Below are 16,535 nucleotides of genomic sequence, written 5' to 3'. Positions count from 1 at the left end.
AAATCGCTATGCGATGCCATCGTTATGCGGGGGTCCACTGTATATACGTCAAACACGGTACCTCGTAAGACGTACATATACGGCCGCGACAGTCAAAGGGTTAAGATAAAATCAAACAAAACTCAGATGAGTTTGTATATATTAATATGCATATATAGTGTGACCTAAGTGTAAGTAGAAGTAGCAAGACACACCTGAAATCTTGTATGTTTAAGACAGTTAAAAAGACACCAGCAATCCTACCATCATGTAAAACAGTTGCAGGTTTGTTTCACTTTCACTCAGCAGTACGGTAGTACCTCCCTAGGCTGTTGCTGTCTACCAATCTACTATCTATTACCTACTACTATTATCTACATAAAAAGATTCTCTACCGTATAAATAAAAAAAAAATTAAAATTCTTGGACCCTGTGGAAAAGTTTCATATTGAGGGAAGGTCTGAACCCTAAAAGTGTTACTGAGCACTTCTTTTGAACTTTTATATGTAGAGATGTTAGTTGTTTCTGCTGCTAACCCTTAAACTTACAGTGGGAGTAACATGAAATTGTATTGTAGTTTCACAGTATTTTTGGAAACTTTTTTTTTTTTTTTTTTTAAACACATGGGATTAGCATTTATATTTTGTGACCATATTTAGGTAGTAGGTTGGTAGACAGCAACCACCCAGGGAAGTACTACCGTCCTGCCAGATGACTGTGAAACAGAAACCTGTAACTGTTTGGCATGATGGTAGGATTGCTGGTTTCTTTTTCTGTCTCATAAACACGCTAGATAACAGGGATATCTTGCTACTCCTACTTACACTTTGGTCACACTTCACAGATACGCACATGCATATATATATACATACATCTAGGTTTTTCTCCTTTTTCTAAATAGCTCTTGTTCTTCTTTATTTCTTCTATTGTCCATGGGGAAGTGGAAAAGAATCTTTCCTCCGTAAGCCATGCGTGTCGTATGAGGCGACTAAAATGCCGGGAGCAATGGGCTAGTAACACCTTCTGTAGACATTTACTTAAAAAGAGAAGAAGAAAAACTTTATAAAACTGGGATGCTTAAATGTGCGTGGATGTAGTGCGGATGACAAGAAACAGATGATTGCTGATGTTATGAATGAAAAGAAGTTGGATGTCTTGGCCCTAAGCGAAACAAAGCTGAAGGGGGTAGGGGAGTTTCGGTGGGGGGAAATAAATGGGATTAAATCTGGAGTATCTGAGAGAGTTAGAGCAAAGGAAGGGGTAGCAGTAATGTTGAATGATCAGTTATGGAAGGAGAAAAGAGAATATGAATGTGTAAATTCAAGAATTATATGGATTAAAGTAAAGGTTGGATGCGAGAAGTGGGTCATAATAAGCATGTATGCACCTGGAGAAGAGAGGAATGCAGAGGAGAGAGAGAGAGATTTTGGGAGATGTTAAGTGAATGTATAGGAGCCTTTGAACCAAGTGAGAGAGTAATTGTGGTAGGGGACCTGAATGCTAAAGTAGGAGAAACTTTTAGAGAGGGTGTGGTAGGTAAGTTTGGGGTGCCAGGTGTAAATGATAATGGGAGCCCTTTGATTGAACTTTGTATAGAAAGGGGTTTGGTTATAGGTAATACATATTTTAAGAAAAAGAGGATAAATAAGTATACAAGATATGATGTAGGTAAAAATGACAGTAGTTTGTTGGATTATGTATTGGTAGATAAAAGACTGTTGAGTAGACTTCAGGATGTACATGTTTATAGAGGGGCCACAGATATATCAGATCACTTTCTAGTTGTAGCTACACTGAGAGTAAAAGGTAGATGGGATACAAGGAGAATAGAAGCATCAGGGAAAAGAGAGGTGAAGGTTTATAAACTAAAAGAGGAGGCAGTTAGGGTAAGATATAAACAGCTATTGGAGGATAGATGGGCTAATGAGAGCATAGGCAATGGGGTCGAAGAGGTATGGGGTAGGTTTAAAAATGTAGTGTTAGAGTGTTCAGCAGAAGTTTGTGGTTACAGGAAAGTGGGTGTGGGAGGGAAGAGGAGCGATTGGTGGAATGATGATGTGAAGAGAGTAGTAAGAGAGAAAAAGTTAGCATATGAGAAGTTTTTACAAAGTAGAAGTGATGCAAGGAGGGAAGAGTATATGGAGAAAAAGAGAGAGGTTAAGAGAGTGGTGAAGCAGTGTAAAAAGAGAGCAAATGAGAGAGTGGGTGAGATGTTATCAACAAATTTTGTTGAAAATAAGAAAAAGTTTTGGAGTGAGATTAACAAGTTAAGAAAGCCTAGAGAACAAATGGATTTGTCAGTTAAAAATAGGAGAGGAGAGTTATTAAATGGAGAGTTAGAGGTATTGGGAAGATGGAGGGAATATTTTGAGGAATTGTTAAATGTTGATGAAGATAGGGAAGCTGTGATTTCGTGTATAGGGCAAGGAGGAACAACATCTTGTAGGAGTGAGAAAGAGCCAGTTGTGAGTGTGGGGGAAGTTCGTGAGGCAGTAGGTAAAATGAAAGGGGGAAGGCAGCCGGAATTGATGGGATAAAGATAGAAATGTTAAAAGCAGGTGGGGATATAGTTTTGGAGTGGTTGGTGCAATTATTTAATAAATGTATGGAAGAGGGTAAGGTACCTAGGGATTGGCAGAGAGCATGCATAGTTCCTTTGTATAAAGGCAAAGGGGATAAAAGAGTGTGCAAAAATTATAGGGGGGATAAGTCTGTTGAGTATACCTGGCAAAGTGTATGGTAGTTATTATTGAAAGAATTAAGAGTAAGACGGAGAATAGGATAGCAGATGAACAAGGAGGCTTTAGGAAAGGTAGGGGGGTGTGTGGACCAGGTGTTTACAGTGAAACATATAAGTGAACAGTATTTAGATAAGGCTAAAGAGGTCTTTGTGGCATTTATGGATTTGGAAAAGGCGTATGACAGGGTGGATAGGGGGGCAATGTGGCAGATGTTGCAGGTGTATGGTGTAGGAGGTAGGTTACTGAAAGCTGTGAAGAGTTTTTATGAGGATAGTGAGGCTCAAGTTAGAGTATGTAGGAAAGAGGGAAATTATTTCCCAGTAAAAGTAGACCTTAGACAAGGATGTGTGATGTCACCGTGGTTGTTTAATATATTTATAGATGGAGTTGTAAGAGAAGTAAATGCGAGGGTCTTGGCAAGAGGCGAGGAGTTAAAAGATAAAGAATCACACATAAAGTGGGAGTTGTCACAGTTGCTCTTTGCTGATGACACTGTGCTCTTGGGAGATTCTGAAGAGAAGTTGCAGAGATTGGTGGATGAATTTGGTAGGGTGTGCAAAAGAAGAAAATTGAAAGTGAATACAGGAAAGAGTAAGGTTATGAGGATAACAAAAAGATTAGGTGATGAAAGATTGGATATCAGATTGGAGGGAGAGAGTATGGAGGAGGTGAATGTATTCAGATATTTGGGAGTGGACGTGTCAGCGGATGGGTCTATGAAAGTTGAGGTGAATCATAGAATTGATGAGGGGAAAAGGGTGAGTGGTGCACTTAGGAGTCTGTGGAGACAAAGAACTTTGTCCTTGGAGGCAAAGAGGGGAATGTATGAGAGTATAGTTTTACCAACGCTCTTATATGGGTGTGAAGCATGGGTGATGAATGTTGCAGCGAGGAGAAGGCTGGAGGCAGTGGAGATGTCATGTCTGAGAGCAATGTGTGGTGTGAATATAATGCAGAGAATTCGTAGTTTGGAAGTTAGGAGGAGGTGCGGGATTACCAAAACTGTTGTCCAGAGGGCTGAGGAAGGGTTGTTGAGGTGGTTCGGACATGTGGAGAGAATGGAGCGAAACAGAATAACTTCAAGAGTGTATCAGTCTGTAGTGGAAGGAAGGCTGGGTAGGGGTCGGCCTAGGAAAGGTTGGAGGGAGGGGGTAAAGGAGGTTTTGTGTGCGAGGGGCTTGGACTTCCAGCAGGCATGCGTGAGCGTGTTTGATAGGAGTGAATGGAGACAAATGGTTTTTAATACTTGGCGTGCTGTTGGAGTGTGAGCAAAGTAACATTTATGAAGGGGTTCAGGGAAATCGGCAGGCCGGACTTGAGTCCTGGAGATGGGAAGTACAGTGCCTGCACTCTGAAGGAGGGGTGTTAATATTGCAGATTAAAAACTGTAGTGTAAAGCACCCTTCTGGCAAGACAGTGATGGAGTGAATGATGGTGAAAGTTTTTCTTTTTCGGGCCACCCTGCCTTGGTGGGAATCGGCCAGTGTGATAATAAAAAAAAAAAAAATAATATTTACAGGATACTCCATGGGGAAGTGGAGAAGAATCCTTCCTCCGAAAGCTATGTGTGTTGTAAGAGGCTACTAAAATGCCGGAAGCCGTTTGCTAGTAACCCCTCTTGTATAAATTACTAATTGTAAAAAGAAAATACTTTCCATTTCTTCTTTTTCTAGTCACCTTGTTGGCTTGAAAAAAAAAAAAAAGATATTTAGCATTCAGTAACTTAATTATTTATTTGAAAAAAATTTTACTGAGATTTTTTACTCTACTGTTTTTCTTTTCTAGTACAGTGGACCCTCAACCAACGATATTAATCCGTTCCTGAGAGCTCATCGTTAGTCAAAATTATCGTTAGTCAAGTTAATTTTCCCCATAAGAAATAATGGAAATCAAATTAATCCGTGCAAGACACCCAAAAGTATTGAAAAAAAAAATTTTACCACATGAAATATTAATTTTAATACACACAAACTGAAGATTACATGCACAGTTACATGACACTTACCTTTATTGAAGATCTGGTGATGATTGATGGGATGGGAGGAGGGGAGAGCATTGATCTTCTTAGTGTTTAGAAGAGGAGTGGTATTAGGAGGCAAAAACTTCACCTTAATGAAGCTCATGTCCCTAGAAAGTCGCTCTGCCAAGTCTGAAGGATGACCAGGAGCATTGTCTAATACCAGGAGGCACTTAAGGTCTAATTTCTTTTCAAATAGGTAATTTTTCACATTGGGGGCAAATGCATGGTGTAACCAGTCATAGAAAAAGTCTCTAATGACCCATGCCTTACTGTTTGCCCACCACGGCACACACAAATTAGCCTTGACGACATTGTTTTTCCTGAACACTCTGGGAGTTTCAGAGTGATACACCAATAAAGGCTTCACTTTGCAATCACCACTAGCATTGGCACACATCAACAGAGTAAGCCTGTCTTTCATAGGCTTATGTCCTGGGAGTGCCCTTTCCTCCTGAGTAATGTACGTCCTGCTTGGCATTTTCTTCCAAAACAGGCCTGTTTCGTCACAATTAAATGCTTGTTCAGGTTTCAGTCCTTCACTGTCTATGTACTCCTTGAAGTCCTGCACATATTTTTCAGCCTCTTTGTGGTCCGAACTGGCAGCCTCACCATGCCTTATCACACTATGAATGCCACTATGCTTCTTAAATCTCTCAAACCAACCTTTGCTGGCCTTAAATTCACTCACATCACTAGTTGCTGGCATTTTTTTAATTAAATCGTCATGCAACTTTCTAGCCTTTTCACAAATGATCACTTGAGAGATGCTGTCTCCTGCTAAGTAAGTAAGTAAGTTTATTCAGGTATACACAAATACAGTTACATAGAATTATCATACATAGCAGCATATGTGCAGAAAACCTAGGATAACCCAAAAAAGTCAGACAGAGTGACTTATCTGTTTCTCGTTTATCCACACCAATAACAGTCTCTCAACATCTTCTATCACTTGCGATCTCAGTTTCGAAAACATAGTTGAACCTTTGGCAAGAACAGCTTCCTTGATTGCCGTTTTCTTGGCCACAATAGTAGCGATGGTTGATTTGGGTTTTGTGTACAGCCTGGCCAGCTCGGAGACACGCACTCCACTTTCATACTTAGCAATGATCTCTTTCTTCATATCCATAGTAATTCTCACCCCTTTTTGCTGTAGGGTTGGCACTCGAAGCTTTCTTGGGGCCCATGGTGACTAATTTTGCAGGTGCAATCACTAAAAAGGCTGTGATAATATGAAATGTTCCGATTGTATGCTTGGAAGTGACCGCGGTGGCTGGCTGGCTTGTAAACACTGGCCAGAAGTGGACGCGTCTCAGACGGAACGAATAGTGTTGGTCGAGTTTTTTAGCGCTAATCGAGGCAAAATTTTTGCGATAAAATGTATCGCTAGTCAGATTTATCGTTAATCGATGCCATCGCTGGTCGAGGGTCCACTGTATATGCACTATACACTCGCTGTTCATTATCCCAACTACAGTTGCTTGAGCTCGGGAAACTCCTTAAAGCAGGGTTTCATGCACAGTAGAATTTTGTAATTATTTTCACAAGAATCGTGTGCTTGCATTTCCTTGTTTTACTGGTGATGGTAGAACATGCATAACACATCTGGACATATTTCTTCTCATTGGAATGAAGTGTTATATAGTGCTTAAAAGCTCATCAGGATTTTCCTTGTGTAATGGGGCATCTGTAGTGGCAGTAACTCTCTGGATCTTCATATTCGTTCAACTTGGCCCTCAGTACTAGAATCAGTCAGGGCAAATTGCAAATGTCCAATAGTCGGTGGAGTGAGATGTCAAAGATGAAACATGGTGGTATGGTACCTTGAAGCAAACTGTTACTGCAATGCCCATTGTGGCAAGGGAATTTTTTGTTGTGCACACCAATGCTGCAGGCCTATTTTATCTGATGTAGGCCAAATTTTGACGATCTACGTGTGTGGCAGTATGTGCACACTTGTTGATCGCATGTGGCAGTTTAAAGGTTACTGTAGTGTTAAAAATGTATGTGACTTAACATTGTAAATGTTGTTTTAAAATAAATCTAGAGACCTAGGTTAATGGTAATTGCATAGTTCACCAGTCTCCATATGAATTTTATACACAGCATAAAGATTGTAAACATAACCTGTCTGAGTGTTAGATTTCTTTGATGTGTACCACATACAGTAATTTATAACTTAGTATCACATTTCCAGACATTGCATCAGTATGTTGAGATTTTTGTCTTCTGCACATATATACCCTGAGAAATAACCTGTTAAATGTTAAAAGTTAAAAATTGGTATAAAAAATATCCAATAAATAAGAATAAGTCCCTGTAATACAAATTAGCATTGTTTCTCTTTATATAGCCAATGGAAGTTGAGGAAGTGGGCTGCATGGAAGAGGTATCAACAACTGGTTTAGAATCTGAATTAGAAATAACTGTAGAAGGAGCAACGGGAGAAACTGATGAAGATAAAGAGGAAGATTCTTTGACAGATGATGCTCCAATTATCATCAATGGAGGATCACAACCATGGCATTCTGCTGTCCCACAGGTAATAACCAGTATATTTTTATTATACTTTGCTTTAAACCTATTTTGTTATGGCATCTCATGGGTTACACCAAGTAGTTTGGAGAAGGGATACACATTCTTAATTTTGTTGCTTCATTCCACAGTTGTAGAGTACACAAGGAAGTAAGCAGCCTCATGTCTAACCTAGTCATGCTACAAGTTCAAAAATTGCGAGTGCCCATTGAGTAGGAGGCCATGTGCCGAATAGGGCATAACTGCTGTAAGAGAATGGTATACTCTATTCTGATGGTCACTACTTGTGACCAATATTTCATGTACAAATGCTTATGCACATGCATGCATGTGTATGTACATATGTTACTGTACCATACTATACTATAGACAGTGTTAATGACAATTCAGCATTAGCTACAGCTCTTCTGTATTTGACCATATGTTGAATTTTGTACCACTGCAGAATGTTGTTCAAAGGTTGCCATGACATATCAGTGTCTGCATATAGGTTCATGGATTTCTTGATGTACTAGCTATTGTGTAGATGTCTGTGTTTTCCAGTGATGATAATTTTGCCTATAGTGGAACCCTGAGTATCGGCCGCTTTGAGTTTCGACCACTTTTTTCGGCCAAGTTTTGTCCCAAGTTTTGGCCATTGCCCCGGGTTTTGGCCAGCATACCAGACCTGTTTGCCTGCCTGCTCTTGTGCGCCTTCCCACGCAGGCATCGTGATCCAGTCTACCGTTGTTTATCCTTGTGTGAACATGGCTCTGCACACTCATTCAGCCAGGCATCCAAGCAACTAACCAGCCAGCCAGGCAACCATTTCACAATATATTCATTGTGTTTAGTGCTTCTTCATTAATTGTGACTGTGAAATAAGCCACCATGAGCCCAATTTCCATGTCCCATTTTAATGAAATCTTGAGAGGCACCAGAAACAGAGCACTCTTGACAGTTATTTTGTGGGACAGGGGTCCAGTGACTCTCAAGCTGGTCCTATTGGCATTAAAAGACAAAGAAGGGAAGTAACCCAAGAGAGGGCTTTGATACCTGAAGTCCTTATGGAGGGGGATGTCCCTTCCAAACAATAAGTCCTTCCTCTCTCCTCCTCCCTATCTTCCAGATGCCAGCAAGTCTCTTCAATAAAGGTAAGTAAATGTTATTTTAAATGTTTATTTAAATTTGAATTTGTCTATTGTATATTGTATGTATTTATCTGTGTTGTGTGTATGTAAAACTATAGTTATTCTTTAAAAAATGTATCTTTTGTGAATATTTTTATGGGTCTGGAACAGATTAATTGTATTTACATTATTTTTTATGGGAAGTATTGCTTTGCCTTTTGGCTGTTTCAAGTTTAGGCCTAGTTCCTGGAACGGATTACGGCTGAAACTCGGGGTTCCACTATACTTGTACTATGTATTTCAACCTTGCTGCTTTTGGAACCCTTCTTCTAAACTTGGGTAAAATCTTTGGAGGATGTTTTCTCGTGGCACTGATAATCTTGTCTCTTTTTTGAAACTGGTACATTTTTGTTAACTTTGGTGATTCAGACAGCAATATTGGTCATTAATTTCAGTCATAACTGATCTTGAAAAGTTTCTGCAGGACTGGATTCCTGTAATAACACGGGATGTTGAAAGACAACGACGAGGAGTGCCAGACACAAGTTTAAGTGATGCTTATCTATGTGGCATGCCACTTAAGCGTCGCAAGCTTGCATCACAGCACAAACCACATGGCTCTGTGCAGCAAGTTGTACAAGGTTAGTTGGTTGTATTTAATCAGATAAGTAACATTGTTTAATGTAAAATAATTTCAGTAAGCTTCATTGCTTAATTTTTTAATTTAGAAAGTGGCTTGTATTATGTCATGATACCTTGAACAATGCACTACTGATTCACAAATTGAAAATAAAAGCCATACCAAAATGCCTTGCATAGTGCAGTTAATGTATGTCCAAAAATACTGTATTGTGCAATACCATAGTAATCAAGGTATTATTATAATGTGTTTTAATGTAATGCATTCCAACAATACAATTAAATGTGTCAGATTGCAAAAATATTTAGCCATTTGCTTAGTACAAATCAATGCACACGAAACTCTTGCATGCACTTGCAAATAAAGAAATTACAACAGATAAAACTGAAAAAATAGTAGTAAAGATTTTTATTACAGTTGTAAATAAACAGTAATATTTTTTTTTTTAACATGGCGGCTGTCTCTCACTGAGGCAGGGTGACCCAAAAAAGAAACAAAGCACTTTCACCATCATTCACACATTGCTGTCTTTGCAGAGGTGCCCAGTTATGACAGTTTAGATGTCATTCCAAACAGCCAATATCTCAAACCCCTCCTTTAAAATGCAAGCATTGTACTTCCCACCTCCATGACTTGAGTCCACCCTGAATCCCTTCACAAAATATGACCCTGCTCACACTCCAGTAGCTTGTCAGGTCCCAAAAACCATTTGTCTTCATTCACTCCTATCTGATACATTCACATATGCCTGCTGCATGTTCAAGCCCCCTTGCACACTAAACCTCTTGTATCCCCCCTCCCTCTCATCCTTTCCTAGGATGACCCCTACCCTTCTTCCCCTCCACTTCAGATTTATACACCCTCCAGGTCATACTATTTTGCTGCATCCTCTCTAAATGACCAAACCACCTCAATAACCCCACTTCAGCCCACTGACAAATACTTTTTGTAACTCCAGGCCTCCTCCTAATTTCCACACTAAGAATTCTCTGCATAATATTTACACCACACACTTGTACAACCCATGCTTCACCACCATGTAAGAGTGTTGGTACCACTATACTTTTATACATTCCCTTCTTTGCCTCTATGGATAATGCTTTTTGTCTCCTCAGATACCTCAATGCACCACTCTCCTTTTTCCTTCATCAATTCTGTGATTAACTTCATCCTTCAACCCATCTGCTGACAAGTCATCTCCCAAATATCTGAAAACATTCACTTCTTCCATACTCCCTTCAATGCGATATCCAATTTTTCTTTAAATTATTTGATACCCTCATCACCTTACTCTTATCTATGTTCACTTTTATTTTTTGTACCTTTACACACCCTCCCAAACTCGTCCACTAACCTTTGCAACTCTTCTTTAGAATTTCCCAAGAGCACAGTATCATCAGCAAAAAGTAACTGTGTCGACTCCCATTTTGTATTTGATTCCTCGTAATTTAGTCCCACCCCTCTCCCCAGCACCCTGGCATTTACTTCTTTTACAACTCCATCAATAAATATTTTAAACAACTATTGTGACATTACACATCCCTGTCTAAGTCCTACTTTTACTGGGAAGTAATCTCCCTTTCTCCTACACACCTTAACCTGAACTTTACTATCCTCAAAAACTCTGTGCAGCATTTAGTAACTTACTACCTGTTCCATATACTTTTAACATCTGTCACATTGCTTCCCTATCCATCCTATCATATGCCTTTTCTAAATCCATAAATGCAATGAAAACTACCCTACCTTTATCTAAATTCTGTTCACATATATGCATCAATGATCTACACTTGATCTACACATCCCCTACCCATTCTAAATCCTCCTTGTTCATCTGCAGTCCTGCTCTCTGTCTTACCTCTAATTCTTTCAAAAATAACCCTACCATACACTTTACCTTGTATACTCAGTAAACCTCCCCTATATTTTTTTACAATCCCCTTGTCCCCCTTCCCTTTATATAAAGGAACTACAGTGGACCCCCGGTTAACGATATTTTTTCATTCCAGAAGTATGTTCAGGTGCCAGTACTGACCGAATTTGTTCCCATAAGGAATATTGTGAAGTAGATTAGTCCATTTCAGACCCTCAAACATACACGTACAAATGCACTTACATAAATACACTTACATAATTGGTCGCATTGGGAGGTGATCGTTATGCGGGGGTCCACTGTATACACTCTCTCTGCCAATCACTAGATACCTTTCCTTCTTTCATACATTTCTTAAACAAAAATACAAACCACTCCAACACTATATCAGCCCCTGCTTTTAACATTTCTGTCACGATCCCATCAATTCCTGCTGCTTTACCCCCTTTTCATTCTACATAATGCCTCGCACACCTCCCACACTAACATCCCGCTTTTCTTCACTTCTAAAAGATGTTATTCCTTCCTGGACAGTGCAGGAAATTACTGCCTCCCTTTCTTCATCAACATTTAAAAGTTCCTCAAAATTTTCCTGGCATCTACCCAATACCTCCAGCTCCCCATCTACTAACTTCCCTACTCTGTTTTTAACTGGCAAATCCTTTCGTTCCCTAGGCTTTCTTAACCTGTTTCTCATTCCAAAGTTTTTTTTCTTATTCTCTGCAGAATTTGTTGAGTGCCTTTCCCACACTATCATTTGCTCTCCTTTTGCACTCTTACCACTTATCACCTTTCTTTTACTCTCTATATACTTTGTCCTCCTTATACCGCCTCTGCTCTCTAAAAACCTCTCAAGCTATTTTTTTTTTTTTAATTTATAGATTATTCAAAACCTGTACTGTTCAAAACCGTACTATGCAAATTATTACAGAGCAACATTTGGGTCTCTCCTGGACTGTTATGAAGTTGCTAATACTCTAATGATCAAGTAATTGCCTTAGATGAAATAAAATGTCCTGTTTTTATTTACAATTTGTGAACCAGTTGTGAATTTTATTCTTATTTGGTTTGTTCTAGTACTATTGTTATTTTGTGTCTTAAAAGAAAGTAATTTTATATAGTAGATAATATTCCAAGGGGAGATACCTTGATGTTGGCAGTTTGAGCTATCCCTTATGATGAGCACAAGTACTTATGAATGCCTGTTGTACATGGCTATGCAAAAAGATGCCAGCTTATACACAGTCAATAGAACACTGAAAAGAAAGAGGAATCAAGCATACAGTAGATGCTAGCATTGATTTACCATATATTCCTGCCACCAAAATTGTGTACAATTATTAACAATGAGTATATAGTAATACCGTGATTTAAGCTGAATTTGGAGAAAGGGCACGAGTATGAGAAATCTCTGCTGCAGTTTTAAACACCCATACTTAGGACAGATTCTAGTATGGTGTTAATCATCTCAGTCTCTTGAGCATCCAAGGCTGCCCCATATGCAAGGTAATTTTCCATGGGCCTCCCTCCCTCATCCGAGGAAGCAGAACCTCCAGCACACAGCACAACTGGCATTCACCCTTTACCCCAGTGGGTCACTCACTGAGAATAAACAAAACTCCCTGGCCTTTAAGCTGGCTCATGATGACATGCAGGAATTTGGTTGTGTGTGATGTGCATCGAATACAGTATTTACACTGCTCATACTACACTCCTTTCCCTTACCTTTTTGTTTTATATTTATCAGACCTTGTTGTTTCTCATTCCTCAAGTGCTGTATAACCCTTGTAAGTTTAGTCAAAACAGTTTACTGGACGATTTCTTGTGCTCAGTCGATAGAACAGAAGTAATACTAGCAAAATAGCTAAGAATTTGGTCGACTGGAATAATATAATTGGCCTAAAATGGGAGTCAGTCAGCAAAATCGCCAATGTGTAAATATCACTGACACATCAAAATTCGCAAAGCATAATTTCGTCAGTTTTCCATCAAATTTCGTACTTTGTTTCATTACCTTCAGGAAAAGATTCTCTACCATTTCATAAGAAAAAATAACAAAATTTTTTTGATAATACAGTGGACCTCCAACATTCGATGCATTTTAATGCAAAAATTTCGCCTCGACATTCGATGGAAAACCTGACATTTGATACGATTTGTACAAGACTTGTCCACGTGTGGCCTGAACTGCCCCATGTGTGCCAGTGTTTACAAGCCAGCCAGTGTGCGCGCATCTAAGGATACATTTGGTACATTCCATATTATCACTGTTTTTGGTGCTTGTTTCTGCAAAATAAGTCACCATGGGCCCCAAGAAAGCTTCTAGTGCCAACCCTGTGGTAAAAAGGGTGAGAATTAGTATGGAAATTAAGAAAGATTTTGAAGGGTTTGGGGCTAACCCTGAGAAGCCTATGCCAGTTGTGGACTCCATTGTGCCTTCTTAAAAAATTAAGAAAATGTGTGCAAAGTGGGTTGAACTGCAAACCTTTATGGATGAAAATCACCCTAACACAGCTATTGCAAGCCGTGCTTGTGACTATTACAATGACAATGTTATGGCCCATTTTAGACAAATCTTAAAGGAATGGCGACAGAGGTCCAGTGACTCTCAAGCTGGTCTTAGTGGCATTAAAAGAAGAAGGGAAGTAACCCCGGAAAAGGACTTGCTACCTCAAGTCCTAATGGAAGGGGATTCCCCTTCTAAAGAGTAAGAACTTTGACACTCTCCCTTCCTCCCATCCCATCAATCATCACCAGATCTTTATTAAAGGTAAGTGTCAATTATTCTATTGTTATTGTTATTGTAATTATTCTATTGCATTAAACTTAATATTTCATGTGGTAAATTTTTTTTTCTCATACTTTTGGGTGTCTTGCACAGATTACTTTGATTTCCATTATTTCTTATGGGGAAAATTAATTCGACTTTCAATATTTTCGACATTCGATGAGCTCTCAGGAACGGATTAGTATCGAATGTCGGGGGTCCACTGTACTTGAACCCTGGTGCACACTTTGAAATTTGGCCTCTGGACCCTGAAAGGGTTAAAATTGAGCTCCAATTAGCGGAAATATTTGATTTTTGCCCATATTCCAGAGTAAACAAATCACATCACTCAGCCAGTATACTTCCAACTGGTGGGTCTGATAAGCATTCATGAATGTGCTGATATTTTTTATACGATTATTACAATATTGCATAACAGTAAATCTGTTTTTGTGTGTGAATAAAAATTTAAAATGGAATTCATATGTTAAATCTGAGAACATAACTAATGAATAGAGGAAATGTTATTTTAGTGCCAAGGATACCTGCATTGTTTATTCTGGACCCCATTTTGAAACTGAAATGTTTTGAAATTTGTGAAATTTTCCAAATTACCAATCTGTGATTGGGCAGTTTCCTGTGCACAGTCAATAAAATGGAAGACATACTACTGAAATAGCTAAGAATTTTTACAACTGGGACAATTGGTCTAAAACAGAACTCAAGGTGGGCAAAATCGTCGATGCGTAAATATCACTGACACGGCAAAATTTGGCAAAAGTGTAATTTTTTAAGTTTTTCCATCAAATTTTGTACTTTTTGTTTTATTACCCTCAGAAAAAGGTTCTCTACCATTTCATAAGAACTAATAACCATTTTTTTTTTTTTTTTTTGACCCTGTGGACACTTCAGATTGGGGAATTGAACATTTACAGGATTAAGTAAAACTTCTAATTTGTTTTTGAAATCTTATAATTGTTTGTAATGCTTTTGAGCATATTGAAATAACATGTATATTTAAATTTTTTATTCATAATTTTCTAATGAAATCTCTATGCAAATGTTGTCAACAGATACTTTGCGGCACAGCATGCGAGGTGCAGGTGTCAACCGTGTAGTTATGGACAGTGTTGCAGGTGAAGCTGGCAGTCAGCTAGGAGAGTCATTTGCTGGTCATATGCGCACATCGCTCAGGGAACGCCTCAATCATAATAAAGACTTTCTTCCTGAGAAATTCCCTAAAAGTGAAGAGCATATAAGGAAAGAGAAGTAAATTTTCAATATGTATATTTTAAAAGGCTTAAAATTATTTATCCGTGTATGAATTTTCCTGAATTACTTCAAGCTTTGTAATCATAATTTGTGAAATACTGGTTCTGGAGTGAGGAGAAACTTTTAAAACTCCCTAAGTATGGAATTGACAAATAATTTTAACAAGACAGAATTTTGTTTTTGAGGGGAATTGAAACTGGGTACAAGAATCCCACAAAACTTAGTACTGTAAGGAATAGCTTTAATGTATGCGAAGATTCCTTACAAATATAAATCTATATACGTCTTTTAGGAGTGTATGTATCCCTAAAAATTACAACTACTTAGCAAAATTATAACTTTTTGGGTTAGTAAGTTCCTTATACTGTATTGTACTTACAATGATACCCTTGACTTGCTCCAAACTGCAGATATTGTCTGTGATTCATTTATTCACACTCGTGAAGACTGATATGGGCATGCTGTAAGGAGGACCCCAAGTGGTGCTTAGGTTGTGCCTCAAAAGTAGAAATCTTTGAAATGTTAATGTTTGAGGACTTCTTAAGACAAATATTTAATTATGTATGTTTATCAATTAGCTGTTGTAATTGATCTTGGATTACCTTAAATGCATTAAAAAATAGAGTAAACTTTTTGTGTTTAATATTTTTCCTTTTTTTTTTTTTTCAACAAGTTTTTGTTAGGAACAGCATTGTCTCCAAAAATATAATGAAAGTAAATTAATAGGAATTCAGACAAAATATAAATATACTGTAAACTCTCATGGTGCAACCCTACGTGATGCAATTTTGGCTGAACGTTGCTGAAAAATAGCAGTAGGAGAACCCTGAGTTGTGTATGAAGTTCAGGTAAAGTTCTGTTGATTTTCACAATATGCTTGCTGGACTGCAAGTGTTGCTGCTACAGTCCTCTGCCTCCCACCAAGTGAAAGCAAGTCCCTAGAAAACATTTTTCTTAACATGTTTTCCAAATTCTATAACTTATGGGTTCTTCATTATTTTAAAGCGCTTCTATAAAAAATTTGTTTGTGGGGATATTCATTGCATTAATATAAGGAATGCTCTAATATACAGTAGAAGACTTCGATGATTTTAAATTATTTTTCTAGAAGGTTAGTAACCCAAAATTGTGCATTGTCACAATTACACTAAAAAGATATTCCCATGCCTTCAGAAACAGTGTACCTACTCTGTATTTCTTAAATTTGTTTGCCACCTATTGATGATAATTTATGTATTGTTAAGAATCATATCAATAATTGTTAAACGAGAAAGTAGTATAGCAGAAGTAAGAACTTCAGTGAAGCGCAGTTTTTGTCCAGTTATTGTGTTCGGGATTTACAGTATAGGTTCACCAGTTTTAGTCATATTGACCTATAGTCTGCACCTGACCACATCCAGACATAGCCTACCACATCTCTTGAGCAAGGCTCATGGTACAGACCATCATAGCACTTAAAAAGCAACAAAAAACCTGCCATTTTATTACAACTTCACTACATTTTCTTGGTTATTACTTTCTCAGATGCATTCATCTTTATTGAGAGTTTTAGTGTGATGAATGTTGCAGTGAGGAGAAGGCTGGAGGCAGTGGAGATGTCAT

The 16,535-nt window shown here is 38.3% G+C and overlaps 1 protein-coding gene across 2 annotated transcripts in view; it reads left to right on the top strand.

The window, feature by feature from the left end:
- LOC138852471 (large proline-rich protein BAG6-like) overlaps positions 1-15,562 on the top strand; it is a gene marked incomplete at its 5' end in the record, with an annotated part of 60,039 nt that extends 44,477 nt beyond the window's left edge. Inside the window, 3 exon segments of one of the 2 annotated variants that reach the window (XM_070083413.1) lie at positions 7,091-7,279; positions 8,866-9,022; positions 14,735-15,562. In XM_070083413.1, coding sequence (XP_069939514.1) covers positions 7,091-7,279; positions 8,866-9,022; positions 14,735-14,934 — 546 coding nt within the window. 2 annotated transcript variants of the gene reach the window in all.
- Between the last annotated feature and the right edge of the window lie 973 nt (positions 15,563-16,535).

Source organism: Cherax quadricarinatus, chromosome 9 (assembly GCF_038502225.1).
Source record: "Cherax quadricarinatus isolate ZL_2023a chromosome 9, ASM3850222v1, whole genome shotgun sequence".
Lineage (NCBI taxonomy): Eukaryota > Metazoa > Arthropoda > Malacostraca > Decapoda > Parastacidae > Cherax > Cherax quadricarinatus.
The sequence above is the reverse complement of the archived record's forward strand: the minus strand, read 5'-3'. Positions and strand labels throughout refer to the sequence as shown.